Here is a 19,002-nt window from a genome sequence, read left to right as displayed (position 1 = left end):
ACCTCATTAACCTTGTGATTCTTACAGAGTTTGGCTCAGTAAATGCTTCCATGTATTTATATCGGATCCTCCATGAAGAGTCTCTAAGGTAAAATTATACATTATGTCATGTGTGCAGCTCTCGGGAGCACCCTGAGGCCCCAGAACTGTCAGGTACTCAATGTTTTTCTTTTCTAGTCCTTACCTCCTCCACTAAAACCTGCTTTTAGGAGAAAAAATGTGTTATTGGTTACTTATTCCTTGATGGAATTTTTAAAAAAAGTATCCCACAGGACCTTTAAAATAGTATGCCTAGTTATGAGATTCACATGTTAAAGAAAATCCAGTCACCGGAGAGGGGCTTTTGGGGATGGGGAAGCTTTTGTGTTAGCAATCTACATGGGCTTTTGACTCTTGCTTCCTGCTCAAGTGTCCCTTGTACTTTGCGTAAATATAAGCAATATGCATGCAGAGAAAGCTACATATGTGGGCATGGTCACACCCAGATACACTCTGAAAATGGGCAGACTGGACCCACAGTGAGGTGAATAAACAGACTAATAGTGACATTCCTCCTCAACTTAATGTTTGCTGAATAACTGGCTTGCACAAGAATTTGACAAAATGACTAACTATGTTTGGGTCTACGTTCTTCCTCAAAAGATCCAAAATGTGAAAAATGTCAATCAAATAAACAATTCACTTTGAGAACAGAAATATCAATGCAGGTCTACTCTAGCCTTTCTCAAATAGGCTCCCACACGACAGCTAACCCCCATAGAAAATCTGGCAAATAGCTAACACGATGTCATTCTAGGAGAGAAGTTAATTCATCACAAACACGTTGTATGGAACCCCTGTTCATATGGCTGATCTATTCGCTTGATTACCACCAACAGGCAATAATTTAACAGTTGCACACAGAGATAAGCACATGACACTCAGCTTTACCTGAAGGTAGCCACTAGTCACATTTGGCTATTTACATTTGAATTACTTGAAATTAAATAAAATTAAAAACTAAGTTCTTCTTTGCACTAGCCACATTTCAAGTCACATGTGACTGGTAGCTGATATCCTATTAGATGGCACAGATTATAGAACATTTCCAACACTACGGAAAGTTCTACTGGACAGTACTGATCTACAACAAAGTTCAAACTTGGTTTTCCTAACCTGGCTCTTCTAGAGTTGAGCCACCCTCATATCTGGCTTTCCTGGCTTGACTTCATTCTGAATTGCTCTTTGCTCTTAGTTTACTCATTAACTTCTAGGGTTTGGTCCTACTGGTAAGTAGGTGTAGGCCCAGGCTTGACAAAGATTAATGAACAGGACCCAATCTCTCTATAAAATGAAGAAACTAACCTGGTATGGACGCACTTTGTGATGAATTTCTTGGATGCCAACCTCTCTGGTTCTCACATCTCGACACTGCCAAAAAAAAAAAAAAAAAAAGAAAGGAAAGAAAGAAAGAAAGAAAAAAAAAGTGGGAAGGGGGAAAAGTATAAAACTGGTAACTAATTCAATTTTTATTGAAACTTCTCCACCAAATCCTGGGCTCAAAATCAAGTTTGGACATAATTTACATTGAGATAAAAGAAATAAATTAAAAATGAAGCCATCTTTAATAAACCTGATAGGGAAAAACAAACTAGAAATACATGAAGTTGGTACAGTATTGCTTTTAAAATAAGTTTAGAATCCAAAGGAGATCAATATATAATATTGAAAGTAAAGAACATACATCCTGAAATCTGAAAATCCAGAGGATATAACTGTATCTGAAAGTGCAATCCAAAACTATGTCTACCGAAGAGTAAAACTGAATTCCTAATTTTTTAAAACCTTCACCATTTTATGGCAGTTAACATTTTTAGCATCACCATATTTGTATCATTTTAGGAATGTCAGAAAGAGGGGAGCTAAGACTGCTGTTTTTTGCAGAGAAGGGCTCTGTGGAAGAAAGGATGGGAGGGAGGAAGGAGGGGAAGGAAGAAGAATGGAAAGAAAGAACCTTGACCTATTTATTATACAATCTGAACCACGGTCGGAGATCGGCTCTTTGAGTGTCCCTGGGAAGCACAAAGCTGCCTGTGGATGATACGGAAGCAGTGCCTGGTCTGCACGGCCAAGCTATGTGATGTAACTCTTGCTTCTATTCCACAACCCAGTGTGCAGGCTACACAGTCTGGCATTTATAATTACAGTAACTATTATATGCCCTATGGTATATTTTCCCCTATAGAACTGTAAAAATTATTTCCAGGATTCTAACATTTCCCATCAGTGAGAAAAGATCGCCATAGGAAATCTGATGATGTCATGCAGCTATACTACTAATAGTATATTTAGGATATATATGGATGGAATGCCATGAGAAAAATAAGAGCTCATTATTCAGTTCTATAAGAACTAAGCTATTTCCATGCCCCGGGAACCCATATTACATGCTTTTAATGAACACTTGCATGTTTTCTATTTTTTGGAGGGGAGGGGAATGCTTTTAAAGGCAGAGATGGGTGTGTGCTTATTTTCTAGTAAAGACACTGCCTATGTGAACTGGATGTCTTTCGGTGTGACTGAATTCCAGTCTTTAGACTCAATCCCAGTTTACCTTATGAGAGGCTATCACGGGTTAAGAAGGGTACAGGGTTAAAAACAGTGCCTGGTTGATGAGGTCAGCAGGCTGAGCAGGCCGGGTGGGTCACTCGGCAGCGGTATTCTCAGGAGGAGGAGCTGGACGACGAGGACAGGTAGGGACTGGGAGGCTGAGCAGGCACACGCTCTTGTTTGGGGCTATTCATTACTGTACATACATTTGCTGTTTTTCTAGAACTGAAATTTTTTTGTGTGGGGGAGGGTAGAATAAGCCATAATGTTCACAAACTCTCCTATGGACAATTTTCTGAAAATTTTTCTCCATAATATATTGACAGAGAACAAAATGTTTTGGGTAGGTCCACAAACATGATATGCAGTCCTCTCAACGACGTCTTTCGAAGTGGGGTCCATGTTTGCACTGTGTGTGAGAACCTCCCACAGCTCCATCCCAGATGGAGTGAACGAGAATCTTTGAAGGCAGAGGCCAGGAATCAGTGCTCAGGCCTAGACACCCTCCTGGCCTTTTCTCTTTAGCAGCTCTGAGAAATAGCTCCTAGGGCACTGAGTTTCAAACCTTATCATGATTTCAGAATCATCTACAGAGACTGTCAAATTGCAGATTCCTGGGCTCTTTCAGGGAAAGCAGAAAGGAGGTGCTTAGTAAATATTTGTGAAATAAATGAGTGAGTGAATAGACATGGGGGTGGGGCGGGGCGAGGGAGACTGGTATATCTGGGCAATAACATTGCTAATTATTTCAGTATGTAAGCCTTGTTTCTTCAAATGTTGTATTCTTCTCTAACCACTAGTCAAGAATCGAACACCCAATACTTCAAAAAAAAATAAAAAAGTTTTTTTAAAAAAGGAGTTGAACACATAGTTGGCAATCTGAGAAGGCAGAAAGAACAACCATTAAATTGACAAACCTACGCTCTTTTAGAAGAAAGCAGAGGGGTGTGGGGGATAGGATGCAGACTTTGCAACCACTAGCTTCAATTTCAATGTGTTATACAGTAAGAATGGCTTCAATACATGAAAGCTTTTTGACCAAACCTGTAAGTTTGTAATGTGATAGATAGTACCACAGGTTTTCGTGTCTCAGACTACCTTGATCTCAACAGTTATGGTCAGACTCTTACCTGTATTCCAAGGTCTTTCATTCTTGCAAATGCCAGCTCTCTCAAGTTACCATGTTCTACTCCTGAGCTGACTAAGGGCATTGGAATGTCTCTACAGGAGAAAAACATCAGATGTTGCAAAATATAAGTCACTCTCTATAGCAGTAAAAGGCAGGGATATTTTAAAAAAACAAAATAGGGCTTCCCTGGTGGCACAGCGGTTGAGAGTCCGCCTGCCGATGCAGGGGACGCGGGTTCGTGCCCCGGTCCGGGAAGATCCCACATGCCGTGGAGCGGCTGCGCCCGTGAGCCACGGCCACTGGGCCTGCATGTCCGGAGCCTGTGCTCCGCAATGGGAGAGGCCACAACAGTGAGAGGCCCGCGTACCGCAAAAAAAAAAATAAATAAAAAATAAGTCACTCCCTACAGCAGTAAAAGGCAGGGATATTTAAAAAAACAAAAAGAACAAAACCACCCCTTCCCCACCTCAAAACCGAACAGGAAAGCAGAGGTTGAATATTCTGACCCGAAAGCAAGGGTGACCGCTTTTCTACTTCCCAGTTTTCCCGTCTATGAAATTATGATTTTCACCTATCACTCAGGGTTTTTCTAAGAAACATCTGATGAAAACACTTTATAAGATTACAAAGTACAAAACAAATGCCCAATAACCATTAGTAATGATTTTTGGCTGAAGAGACAGACATCTGTACTAAAACAAAACAAGAAATAAAACTGTTTTTTACAAAGTTTTTACAAAGTCCAATTTAAGAGGAGAAATAAAAATTATTATTAACACACTGATTTATAGCTTACAAACACTTTCCCATACAGTTGCTGAATGACAAGTAACCAGGAAGCGCAGGAGCCTGGCTTAGACAACTGGTCTCAAAGAATAAATTTTTTCCCATTTCCTAAAAATCTAAATTAGAAGTGACTCTGCATTCGAAGAATAAGAACTTGCCTAAAGGTGAGAGTAGATAAAATTTATTTCCTGGCATTAAAATAGTGTAAAGTGCCCGGCATCAAAGAAACATCAATCAAAAGTTGAAATTATGAGTTTCATTTTAGTAGCCCTCACTATCCCTTCTAGACAAAAATCAGTATCTAAAGACAAGACAGTTTTAAAAAAAACCCTAAAGTAAGAATATGCTCAGCCCATCTCCAGTTTAAAGACAAATCCCCAATTTCTTTTGTCTAATATTTGGTTGATTAGAAGACTTGAAGAATACGTCATTTATCTTTTCTTCTCATTTTTGCTTTTGAATCAGCTTGAGTCTTTTCCTTCTCTTTTCACTTATCCCTCCAAATGTTAAGTAAATACAATTAGCTAATTCATCTATTTAATTCTAATAAGATATTCCCCAATCACTCAAAAAAGTATCAAAAGCCAATTGTTTAGCATTAAAAACTATACGCCATAAATCTGTCAGGCTCTGGAAGCAACTATAAAGCACTGATAAGCCAAAATTCTTTAAGAGAAAGACATACCAGGGAGTTCAAAGTGAGGGCAACATAAAAAACATATTTTAGAGTGATTAGTTAATAGATATGGTTTACTTATACTTTCTAGTAAAATAAACTTTCTATCTTTGGAACTATAATTTCTTAAAATCAAATTCATCTTAAATTAGTAAGCAGATGAAACCGAAAGAAGGCTAGTGAACTAAAAAGTATAGTTTATTTTAGCAAGAAATGTACAAACAACTGTTTTAAATATTTTACTATTTCATATAAGTCAAAGTTAGTCTTCCAAATGTCCCTTTTAACCCTGAAATATTTTATAAATCACTCACAAATACATATGTGTAGTTTCACAACAGAGTAAAATTTTGAACACTGTTATACGTCATATGAAATTAATCTGATAAAACCAATGGCAACCACTGTTTGTGATAGGGACAAAGTAAAGGGACAAATCAGGCACTTAAATAGTTAATCCCACTAGGGGATTGCAAGTAAAGAAAAAAGTATGGGAGACCCCTGTAAGTTAATGGCCATTCAAGAAAGCAGGTTTGCTTAACCACAAAGCCAAGCAGGCCTGCTTAGCAACAAAACCCATGCATGAGACAAGCCCCAAAACAATAAAAACAATGGTGACATGAGACCCACATCCTGCCCAGTGAACTCAGTAAGTTAATGATCCCTAGGACATGCTCTCTGCACAATACAAAACAGTACTTTATGGAAAGGTGACATTTCAAAGTGAAAGACCTGAAATAATTTTTCCATAGCGCCATGACAGTCCTAGCTTGACCATGTAGGGACAAGAAAACTCCCCTGCCCAACCTGGAGGAGGAGCTGATGATGGAAGTGTGATGTCTACTCAAGAATGAGGAAGAAGGTGGTCTTTTCACCCTCCCCACTTTTCCTTTGATTACAAAACTGTAGCCGACTAAGTTCTCAGGGCGCGGCACCTTCTTGCCCAGCCGCTTGGAAGCTTCACAAGCATCCTATTCTAATAAATCACTGCTTATCTATTGCTTTGACTCTCGCTGAATTCTTTCTGTGCTGAGACATAAAAGACCGGGCTCCTTGGAGCCCCCCTGAAACGACACTTATCGGTTTCGGCAGTACCCATCACGTGAGATACATTTGATTCTTGTTATTCATGGCAGCGAAGTCCTATAATGTGCCATGAACACTGAATTAGCAAACACGGAAGCACTGCTCCTATGGAAAATGCAGGGTTAGGTTCCTGTGAGCCTTTAGTCCATTTTCTCCAACTGATCAACACGTAACCTTGTTTTATGTGTGTTTCCAGCTAAAAACACTTTATTTAACACAGAATTGATTCGGTAACATTGCACTTGTGGCTAATAGCACTATAATTCATGCTGCAACGGAGCTTATCTAACACATTCATTTTCTTTGTAAGACACATCACAGCCTTCTTGTACTCAGGAACACCAGAGAGACGGCACCTCGGCACTACATGTGGGGGCTATTTTAAACAGCAAAATCAACAAAAAGCATAAAAGTGTGAAAAATGTGTTATTAAATGGACTGTGAAAGGACACTTGTTACAGTATGAGAGCTGCAACAGGTACACTGCATCATGCCAACAACCTGTTCCTCACCAACCCTCCAACTACCAGTCTAGCATCCACCGATGACTCCTGTATCACTGTCCCTGTAACAGACATCAGTGGTGATTATCTATTTCTACCATCCCTTCTGCATTTATTAGTTGAACTTGTATATTAAGGAAGAATGTTCCCTTCTCTATTGATTCATTTATTTATAAACGCACACAGAGATTTCTATTTTATTCAGTGAGCTGTAATCTGGTATTAACAGTATTTATTTTGTTGCTTACATTAGATTTGGTCAGTGGGCATGCATTTAGGCTGGCTTTGGGGTCCTTTTGACATGTTCCCACCATTCTTTGAAGATTTCTTTACTTTCTGGAACAACATGATGTTCCAAGTTGATCTTATATGTTTGCTGCCCCAGTCCTAGAACTGGCCATTTATCCAAGCATCCCTGATTCCTTTTAGTGGAGGGTGGTATTTAGAAACCAAGATCTGAGCACTCACTGTGCTCATTACTATTGAGGTATCATTGCCTCTAGACCCTTTCACTGTACACAATTAAGAAACTTATGTATGTCTATACATATGTGTATATATATTTATATTCATATATTCATATATATAAACATTATAACCGTTTCTACATATAAATTTAAGAAGCTGTGAAATCATGCTGGTAATTACAATTCTAATCCAGTGCCTCAGTGTTCTTTTCAGCCTCCTAACCTTCAATGTCTGGAAATCCCTTTGGACAGTGAGAAATCTGGCTCTCTTATCTTTAGTATACTTATTTGTTTGCTAAACCAAACAACTTATTTGCTCAATATAACCAATCTCCCAACTACTCTCATTGCCACCTCTGCACTCACTACTCTTACTCTCCATGTCTTCAGATGCCAGGCATGCTGTGGTCAACACCTCTGTGGCACTGCCTGCGGAGGTGATGGGAAGGGGAGATGAAGGGAAAGGAAGATGGGCTCTACAAGTATTTTTAATAATGAACCAGTCCTTTTTTTTTTTTAACATCTTTATTGAAGTATAATTGCTTTACAATGGTGTGTTAGTTTCTGCTTTATAACAAAGTGAATCAGCTATAAATATACATATATCTCCGTATCTCCTCCCTCTTGCGTCTCCCTCCCACCCTCCCTCTCCCACCCCTCTAGGTGGTCACAAAGCACCAAGCTGATCTCCCTGTGCTATGCGGCTGTTTCCCACTAGCTGCCTATTTTACATTTGGTAGTACATGTAAGTCCATGCCACTCTCTCACTTCATCCCAGGTTACCCTTCCCCCTCCCCATGTCCTCAAGTCCATTCTCTACGTCTGTGTCTTTATTCCTGTCCTGCCCCTAGGTTCTTCAGAATCATTTTTTTAGACTCCATATATATGTGTTAGCATACAGTATTAATTTTTCTCTTTCTGACTTACTTCACTCTGTCCATCCACCTCATTACAAATAACTCACTTTCACTTCTTTTTACGGCTGTGTAATATTCCACTGTATATGTGTGCCACATCTTCTTTATTCATTCATCTGTCAGTGGACACTTAGGTTGCTTCCATGTCCTGGCTATTGTAAATAGAGCTGCAATGAACATTGTGGTACATGACTCTTTTCTGAATTATGGGTTTCTCTGGGTATATGCCCAGTAGTGGGATTGCTGGGTCGTATGGTAGTTCTATCTTTAGTTTTTTAAGGAACCTCCATACTGTTCTCCATAGTGGCTGTATCAATTTACATTCCCACCAACAGTGCAAGAGGGTTCCCTTTTCTCCACACCCTCTCCAGCATTTATTGTTTCTAGATTTTTTGATGATGGCCACTCTGACTGGTGTGAGCTGATACCTCATTCTAGTTTTGATGTGCATTTCTCTAATGATTAGTGATGTTGAGCATCCTTTCATATGTTTATTGACAGTCTGTGTATCTTCTTTGGAGAAATGTGTATTTAGGTCTTCTGCCCATTTTTGGATTGGGTTGTTTGGTTTTTTGATATTGAGGTGCTTGTATATTTTGGAGAAGAATTCTCTGTCAGTTGCTTCATTTGCAAATATTTTCTTCCATTCTGAGGGTTTCCTTTTCGTCTTGTTTATGGTTTTCTTTGCTGTGCAAAAGCTTTTAAGTGTCATTAGGTCCCATTTGTTTATTTTTGTTCTTATTTCCATTTCTCTAGGTGGGTCAAAAAGGATCTTGCTGTGATTTATGTCATAGAGTGTTCTGCCTATGTTTTCCTCTAAGAGTTTTACAGTGTCTGGCCTTACATGTAGGTCTTTAATCCATTTTGAGTTTATTTTTGTGTATGGTGTTAGGGAGTGTTCTAATTTCATTCTTTTACATGTAGCTGTCCAGTTTTCCCAGCACCACTTATTGAACAGGCTGTCTTTTCTCCATTGTATATTCTTGCCTCCTTTGTCACAGACACAGTGACCATATGTGCGTGGGTTTATCTCTGGGCTTTCTATCCTGTTCCATGGATCTATCTTTCTGTTTTCGTGCCAGTAGCATACTGTCTTGATTACTGTAGCTTTGTAGTATAGTCTGAAGTCAGGTAGCCTGATTCCTCCAGCTCCGTTTTTCTTTCTCAAGATTCCTTTGGCTATTTGGGGTCTTTTGCGTTTCCATACAAATTGTAAAATTTTTTGTTCTAGTTCTGTGAAAAATGCCTTTGGTAGCTTGACAGGGATTGCACTGAATCTGTAGGTTGCTTTGGGTAGTATAGTCATTTTCACAATGTTGATTCTTCCAATCCAAGAACATGGTATATTTCTCCATCTGTTTGTATCATCTTTAATTTCTTTCATCAGTGTCTTATAGTTTTCTGCATACAGGTCTTTTGTCTCCTTAGGTGGGTTTATTACTAGGTATTTTATTCTTTTTGTTGCAATGGTAAATGGGAGTGTTTCCTTAATTTCTCTTTCAGATTTTTCATCATTAGTGTATAGGAATGCAAGAGATTTCTGTGCATTAATTTTGTATCCTGCTACTTTACCAAATTCATTGATTAGCTCTAGTAGTTTTCTGGTAGCATCTTTAGGATTCTCTATGCATAGTATCATGTCATCTGCAAACAGTGACAGCTTTACTTCTTTTCCGATTTGGATTCCTTTTATTTCTTTTTCTTCTCTGATTGCTGTGGCTAAAACTTCCAAAACTATGTTGAACAATAGTGGTAAGAGTAGACAACCTTGTCTTGTTCCTGATCTTAGAGGAAATGGTTTCAGTTTTTCACCACTGAGAACTATGTTGGCTGTGGGTTTGTAATATACGGTCTTTATTATGTTGAGGTAAGTTCCTTCTATGCCTACTTTCTGGAGGGTTTTAATCATAAATTGGTGTTGAATTTTATCAAAAGGTTTTTCTGCATCTGTTGAGATGATCATATGGTTTTTCTCCTTCAACTTGTTAATATGGTGTATCACATTGATTGATTTGCATATATTGAAGAATCCTTGCATTCCTGGGATAAACTCCACTTGATCATGGTGTATGATCCTTTTAATGTGCTGTTGGATTCTGTTTGCTAGTATTTTGTTGAGAATTTTTGCATCTATGTTCATCAGTGATATTGGCCTGTAGTTTTCTTTCTTTGTGACATCCTTGTCTGGTTTTGGTATCAAGGTGATGGTGGCCTCGTAGAATGAGTTTCAGAGTGTTCCTCTCTCTGCTATATTTTGGAAGAGTTTGAGAAGGATAGATGTTAGCTCTTCTCTAAATGTTTCATAGAATTTACCTGTGAAGCCATCTGGTCCTGGGCTTTTGTTTGTTGGAAGATTTTTAATCACAGTCTCAATTTCAGTGCTTGTGATTGGTCTGTTTATATTTTCCTCCTGGTTCAGTCTCAGAAGGTTGTGCTTTTCCAAGAATTTGTCCATTTCTTCCAGGTTGTCCATTTTATTGGCATAGAGTTGCTTGTAGTAATCTCTCATGATCTTTTGTATTTCTGCAGTGTCAGTTGTTACTTCAGCTTTTTCAGTTCTAATTCTATTGATTTGAGTCTTCTCCCTTTTTTTTCTTGATGAGTCTGGCTAATGGTTTGTCAATTTTGTTTATCTTCTCAAAGAACCAGCTTTTAGTTTTATTGATCTTTGCTATCGTTTCCTTCATTTCTTTTTCATTTATTTCTGATCTGATCTTTATGATTTCTTTCCTTCTGCTAACTTTGGGGTTTTTTTGTTCTTTTTTCTCTAATTGCTTTAAGTGTAAGGTTAGGTTGTTTGAGATGTTTCTTGTTTTTTGAGGTAGGACTGTATTGCTATAAACTTCCCTCTTAGAACTGCTTTTGCTGCATCCCATAGGTTTTGGGTCCTCGTTTTTTCATTGTGATTTGTTTCTAGGTATTTCTGATATCCTCAGTGATCTCTTGTGAACCGGTACTTTTAAAAGACACTAAAATTATCAATACAAGTAAACTCTCTAAGGTCTAGGTTTTATCATATTGTGTTGTTAAGCAGAACTATATGACAGAAAGACAGAATTACCAGCAGGGCTAGCTAATAATTTGTGGTGCCTAGTGCAAAAGAAGAACAGGGGGCCTCTTCTGGGAAATTATTAATGATTTCAAGACAGTGAGAGCAGAGCATTAGGCCAAGTTAAAGACCTATGAGACTACACAGGTCACATGTCCCTGAAGCTGGCACTGACTACCCCAAAGCACAAGTCAGTGTGGCTGGTAACACGGGGCTTTATAATGATGCTGACAGTTCATAAATGTCCTTAAATTTATGTCTGTCACTACAAAATGCAATATGGCTTTATTGGTCTTTGGCAGTGAAATGCCTGGAGTGTACCAGATAGGAGTTTTCCTCATTAGGGAATAGAAATGTGGCAATCTCCACTTTCAGTGATAAAGTTTTTTTCACTAAAAATGAAGAGAGAGAGTTCTATATATGTTGAGCATCTTCTATGTGCAAAGTAGTATACTAAGTAATTTGGAATATATAAATAGACACTGTTACAGACTCCTAGGAGTTCAAAACCCAGGTAAGATTACTAACCATGTGTACTTGCTACATCCATCTGGGTAGGACTTAAAATTTTTAGATTTTTCAATTTGTTTCACTTTCTTGGCTTGAAGAGATATTACATTCAAGAATATTCACTTTTCTATTTCACAGGTAACATTTCAAGCTTAGAGGCACTAATATTTGCAATTTGCTCATCAAAAGCCTTTCAAAATGCTGTCTAGAGCTTTTTTGGTCTGAAGTTTCTCGCACTTCAGAAGCATCTTTTGGCTGCAAATTGGTATTCTATTCTAATGCTTCACAGTGATTTAAAAAAATCACATCAAGGCAGACAGCTGTTAAACAGCCTGTGGGCACCAGCAGTTTAATGTGGCTCCATCATGTGCCTGGACAGAATTTAACATTTAATCACTGACTGCACCCTTCAGGGCTGCAATACAGAATCATCTACTGGGATGCTACTTCATAAAAACACCCGGTAAAATGGTATTGACTCAACTGTCATAAAATTTAAAGTGTAAATTAATTAAGAAAAAAGGGGAGGTGGGGAAAATGGCCAATTAAAAAATATCAGGTAATCTAATAGTAAATTATAGTGTTTTTTTTAAAAAAAGACAAGTGTAAAACATTGTGTTTTTGCTTGAAATGTCTTCCCTCCCACTTTCCTTCCTTTGTTCCTTCCTTCTGATACCTGTCTAGAAAATAATTCCTAAAATCTTCTCCTTCATGTATAAGTTTAGATTAGCTAGTCAACACTAAGCAAGTTGCTTGTAATTAGTAGAAGCTGTCACTAGGAGAACCAACATAGAGAAAGCCAGATTTTCTAAAGGCACGGAACAAAAAGACACACATGATGTTCCTTTACTATGATTTAAAACAAAAATAAACTATAATTATTAAAATCACCTGGACTAAACACCCTAAGAGGAGGCTTTTTCCTTTGCCAATGGCTTCTTTCCAGCAAGACATAACCAACTGCTTCCAAATTAATAGAGTGAGGGTACTTAACTGCACTTCTAGACCACTATCAGTTTTCTACATTTTCAGAATCGTTCTAAAAGTTTAAAACAAGCTAGAAGAAACACTGCGATTCTCTTTTCCCAACTCAAAAGGTTTCTCAGCCCCTGAACACTGTCTAAACACTCAGCCTTCTCTTGTACACATCTGTATGTAAACCTTGAGTTACCCATTAACACTTTCCTTAGCACTTCTTTTTCAACATTTTACCATCAAGCCCTCAATACAAGTTTCTTTCTAGAAGTCTAGATATACCAAATTCTAGCTATATCTGAATATAACTTTAAAAACATCAGTAAATGGAGCATAAAGTTTTTATGCAGAGATATGAAGCCGTTTTACCAGAACACAGCTACCAAATTGTTATTAAGTGTTAAGTGTACTATGTGAACAAGGACAGCTCTCCAGAGAGCTGCAATGGGGTCATGACAGGAGAACTGGGAACGGGGAGGTGTCTTTAATCAGCCTCATGTCCGTTCTCCATAATATCATGCCTTTCTCCTTGTACACCCTTTTGGTTGTATAATATACATATTCTTAATTCTTCCTGTCATGACCCCTTTACAGTTTTCCTATAGAGATTATATTTGCTGCTCCTGTTTTCTCGAAATCCTTATTTTTTCAGTTGGTGGTAAGCCAGGATAATGTCCCATAGTGGTATTTCATAAAGCCTATAAAATTAAGCTTTTAATGTTATAGCAATGTCTTTGTTGCTTTTGACCTGCTGGTTACAGCAGTAAGAAATTTAAAGCTAAAAATGAATGGGGAGAATTCAAATTCTTCATCTGATTGCCCATGTGATCTATGCCTTGTTACTCTTGGTAGGAAAACTATGGTGTCTATATGGCTGTGAAATTTCTATCTATTCTGTGATATCTGTTGCCTTGCTCTGCTACTGGGAAATAGTGTCTTCACTGTTCTCTGATTGCCCCAGTGAGTTAAATGCAAATGCTATTTTTCTTTTGTTGTTATTAGTATTACTTATTGCATCTTTGTTTCTATTGTATTAAGTTTTTGAAAGAATCTTGAAGTCACAGAAAAATTCCCAAGTGTGGTACAAATAACTATATTCCTGAAGTATAATATTTGAAAGTAAATTGGCAACAAGATGTCCCAATACCCCCAGAATACTCTAAGTATTTCCTACAACAAGGATATTCTCTTGCGTAACAGTAATACAACCATCAAAATCAGGAAACTAACATTGGCACTTTACTCTTGTCTAATCCTAGACTCCATCCCAGCTTCCTGTGAGCCTCTGGTCACAGCATTTCCATCAGCTGATCAACACATGACCTTGTTTTATGTGTACTTCTGTTTAAGGTGTCTCTCTCTCTCTCAATAAATAGGCAGATAGATGATTCATTATCATGAAACTTATGGCTCATAGCTCATGTCTGAATGAAGCTAATCTAACACATGCCTTTTCTCCGTAAGGCACAGCATAGCCTTCCTGCACTCAGGAACACTACACACAACACTTCAGTACTATGCTTAGAGGCCATTTTAAACAGTGAAATCACCAACAAACAGCACAAAACTGCAAAAATCGTGGCCATTAAACAGACTGTGAAAAGGACATGTGCACACACCACTGTATTTATCGTTTGTTACATTTACAATTATTTCTATCTCTACCAATATGTTGAAAACCACAAGTTCACACCAGTATCTCCTATTCCCAAACACCATGGGGTACATTCTAATTTTCTCCTTTTCATATTTGTCATTCCCTTTTCAGATAACAGAAAACCCAGCTCCCATTATCCTTAATATTATCTACTTACTAGATCCACCCCTTGCAAGTTACTGACCCTTTGTTGCCATCCTCATCTCCACACCCCACAGACACATCCTCCTCGCCCTGCTGAGCTCTGACATCTGGTGCCAGGTCAGCCCTCAGTGAGAACGCCTTCCTCACACATCTGGGCTGCAGCAGCCTGAGCCACACCACCACCTCCTCCCCGAGAACACCCTTCTCCCCGTGCTCTGGGCCCTGCGGCTCCCTATGTCCCTCGTGTGGATGCCTGCGTTGCTCAGTACCTCCTAATGTCTTTTGGACTGAATTGTTCCAGAAAGGTGGAAGAGAAGAGGAAGGATAATGCAAATGATTTTGATGGCTGATTTTCTAGTCACTATATCCTTAGTATTTTTACCTGTATTTTAAAAAATAGAGATCATTAAGCAATTTAGGTCCTTAAGTTGGGCCAATAATTTAAAAAATTTGAGAAATAAATACACTGTGCCAGAAATGTGGTGTAAATATCCTTTGACCTTTAAGGAAATCCATTATTTTATATCCTTGATAATTTTCCTTCAGTTGATAGTTCTGCTTTATGTTATTAGTAGCACAGTCGTTGTGCTCAGTGGAATACTAGTCACAGCAGCTGACTGGACATGCATTTATCGATCCCCATTTGGCCTTCTACTGGTAATACTGGAATCCAGGGAGTTTTTGGCGGGGTGGTGGAAATGTGCCTTAACGACCAGGAAGTACAGGAATGGCATTGTCAGGATTGTAGGTAAATAGGTAACTTTACAGCTTCTAAATTTTTTCTTCAGTGTTATGCTTCTATTAAAAAAAAAAAAAAAGGGCAGAAACTTCTTTCTCTGGAGTCACTGCCTGGGTTCTCCACCCCATCTGAGGTCTGAGCACGGTGCCACATCAGAGCTGCCGTGTGGATGAAAGGCTCTTGGTGCTGCAGCCAGGAGTCAGTGCTGTGCCTCTGAGGTGGGAGAGCCAACTTCAGGACACTGGTCCACAAGAGACCTCCCAGCTCCACATAATATCAAATCTCCCAGAGGTCTCCATTTCAACACCACCACCCAGCTTCACTCAACGACCAGCAAGCTACAGTGCTGGACACCCTATGCCAAACAACTAGCAAGACAGGAACACAACGCCACCCATTAGCAGAGAGGTGGCCTAAAATCATAAAAAGTCCGAAGACACCCCAAAACACACCACCAGACGTGGACCTGCCCACCAGAAAGACAAGATCCAGCCTCATCCACCAGAACACAGGCACTAGTCCCCTCCACCAGGAAGCCTACACAACCCACTAAACCAACCTTAGCCACTGGGGACAGACACCAAAAACAATGGGAACTACGAACCTGCAGCCTGCAAAAAGGAGACCCCAAACACAGTAACATAAGCAAAATGAGAAGACAGAAAAACACACAGCAGATGGAGGAGCAAGATAAAAACCCACCAGACCTAACAAATGAAGAGGAAACAGGCAGTCTACCTGAAAAAGAATGCAGAATAATGATAGCAAAGATGACCCAAAATCTTGGAAATAGAATAGACAAAATGCAAGAAACATTTAACAAGGACCTAGAAGAACTAAAGATGAAACAAGCAATGATGAACAACACAATAAATGAAATTAAAAATACTCTAGATGGGATCAATAGCAGAATAACTGAGGCAGAAGAATGGATAAGTGACCTGGAAGATAAAATAGTGGAAATAACTACTGCAGAGCAGAATAAAGAAAAAAGAATGAAATGAGGACAGTCTCAGAGACCTCTGGGACAACATTAAATGCACCAACATTCAAATTATAGGGTTTCTAGAAGAAGAAGAGAAAAAGAAAGGGACTGAGAAAATATTTGAAGAGATTATAGTTGAAAACTTCCCTAATATGGGAAAGCAAATAGTTAATCAAGTCCAGGAGGCACAGAGAGTCCCATACAGGACAAATCCAAGGAGAAATACGCCAAGACACATATTAATCAAACTGTCAAAAATTAAATACAAAGAAAACATATTAAAAGCAGCAAGGGAAAAACAACAGATAACGCACAAGGGAATCCCCATAAGGTTAACAGCTGATCTTTCAGCAGAAACACTGCAAGCCAGAAGGGACTGGCAGGATATATTTAAAGTGATGAAGGAGAAAAACCTGCAACCAAGATTACTCTACCCAGCAAGGATATCATTCAGATTTGATGGAGAAATCAAAACCTTTACAGACAAGCAAAAGCTGAGAGAGTTCAGCACCACCAAACCAGCTTTACAACAAATGCTAAAGGAACTTCTCTAGGCAAGGAACACAAGAGAAGGAAAAGACCTACAATAATGAACCCAAAACAATTAAGAAAATGGGAATAGGAACATACATATCGATAATTACCTTAAATGTAAATGGACTAAATGCTCCCACCAAAAGACACAGATTGGCTGAATGGATACAAAAACAAGACCCATAAATATGCTGTCTACAAGAGACCCACTTCAGACCTAGAGACACATACAGACTGAAAGTAAGGAGATGGAAAAAGATATTCCAGGCAAATGGAAACCAAAAGAAAGCTGGAGTAGCAATTCTCATATCAGACAAAATAGACTTTAAAATAAAGACTATTAGAAGAGACAAAGAAAAACACTACATAATGATCAAGGGACTGATCCAAGAAGACATAACAATTGTAAATATTTATGCACCAAACATAGGAGCACCTCAATACATAAGGCAAATACTAAGAGCCATAAAAGGGGAAAACCACAGTAACACATTCATAGTAGGGGACTTTAACATCCCACTTTCACCAATGGACAGATCATCCAAAATGAAAATAAATTAGGAAACACAAGCTTTAAATGATACATTAAACAAGATGGACTTAATTGATATTTATAGGACATTCCATCCAAAAACAACAGAATACACATTTTTCTCAAGTGCTCATGGAACATTCTCCAGGATAGATCATATCTTGGGTCACAAGTCAAGCCTTGGTAAATTTAAGAAAATTGAAATTGTATCAAGTATCTTTTCCGACCACAACACTATGAGACTAGACATCAATTACAGGAAAAGATCTGTAAAAAATACAAACACATGGAGGCTAAACAATACACTACTTAATAACGAAGTGATCACTGAAGAAATCAAAGAGGAAATAAAAAAATACCTAGAAACAAATGACCATGGAGACACGATGACCCAAAACCTATGGGATGCAGCAAAAGCAGTTCTAAGAGGGAAATTTACAGCATTACAATCCTATCTTAAGAAACAGGAAACATCTCAAATAAACAACCTAACCTTGCACCTAAAGCAATTAGAGAAAGAAGAACAAAAAAACTCCAAAGTTAGCAGAAGGAAAGAAATCATAAAAATCAGATCAGAAATAAATGAAAAAGAAATGAAGGAAACGATAGCAAAGATGAATAAAACTAAAAGCTGGTTCTTTGAGAAGATAAACAAAATTGATAAACCATTAGCCAGACTCATTAAGAAAAAAAGGGAGAAGACTCAAATCAATAGAACTAGAAATGAAAAAGGAGAAGTAACAACTGACACTGTAGAAATACAAAGGAGCATGAGAGATTACTACAAGCAACTCTATGCTAATAAAACGGACAACCTGGAAGAAATGGACAAATGCTTAGAAATGCACAACCTGCCAAGACTGAATCAGGAAGAAAATATGAACAGACCAACCACAAGCACTGAAATTGAGACTGTGATTAAAAATCTTCCAACAAACAAAAGCCAAGGACCAGATGGCTTCACAGGCGAATTCTATCAAACATTTAGAGAAGGGCTAACACCTATCCTTCTCAAACTCTTCCAAAATATAGCAGAGGGAGGAACACTCCCAAACTCATTCTACGAGGCCACCATCACCTTGATACCAAAACCAGACAAGGATGTCACAAAGAAAGAAAACTACAGGCCAATATCACTGATGAACATAGATGCAAAAATCCTCAACAAAATACTAGCAAACAGAATCCAACAGCACATTAAAAGGATCATACACCATGATGAAGTGGGGTTTATTCCAGGAATGCAGGGATGCTTCAATATATGCAAATCAATCAATGTGATACACCATATTAACAAGTTGAAGGAGAAAAACCATATGATCATCTCAATAGATGCAGAGAAAGCTTTCGACAAAATTCAACACCCATTTATGATAAAAACCCTGCAGAAAGCAGGCACAGAGGGAACTTTCCTCAACATAATAAAGGCCATATATGACAAACCCACAGCCAAAATTGTCCTCAATGGTGAAAAACTGAAAGCATTTCCACTAAGATCAGGAACAAGACAAGGTTGCCCACTCTCACCACTCTTATTCAACATAGTTTTGGAAGTTTTAGCCACAGCAATCAAAGAAAAGGAAATAAAAGGAATCCAAATTGGAAAAGAAGTAAAGCTGTCACTGTTTGCAGATGACATGATACTATACATAGAAAATCCTAAAGATGCTACCAGAAAACTACTAGAGCTCATCAATGAATTTGGTAAAGTAGCAGGATACAAA

General features: G+C 38.4%; 1 protein-coding gene across 1 annotated transcript in view; it reads right to left on the bottom strand.

The window, feature by feature from the left end:
* Positions 1–19,002, bottom strand: part of ELP3 (elongator acetyltransferase complex subunit 3) — a 108,605-nt gene that overhangs the window by 30,381 nt on the left and 59,222 nt on the right. The window contains exons 11-12 of the mRNA XM_081236661.1: positions 3,720–3,810; positions 1,345–1,410 (exon numbers count right to left, since the gene is read on the bottom strand). Of these exons, the coding sequence (XP_081092787.1) occupies positions 1,345–1,410; positions 3,720–3,810 (157 nt within the window). The remainder of the gene's footprint in view (positions 1–1,344; positions 1,411–3,719; positions 3,811–19,002) is intronic.

Source organism: Mesoplodon bidens, assembly GCF_964165515.1.
Source record: "Mesoplodon bidens genome assembly, chromosome: 6".
Taxonomy (NCBI): domain Eukaryota; kingdom Metazoa; phylum Chordata; class Mammalia; order Artiodactyla; family Ziphiidae; genus Mesoplodon; species Mesoplodon bidens.
Note: the sequence above shows the minus strand (reverse complement) of the source record. Positions and strands in the feature narration are given on the sequence as shown.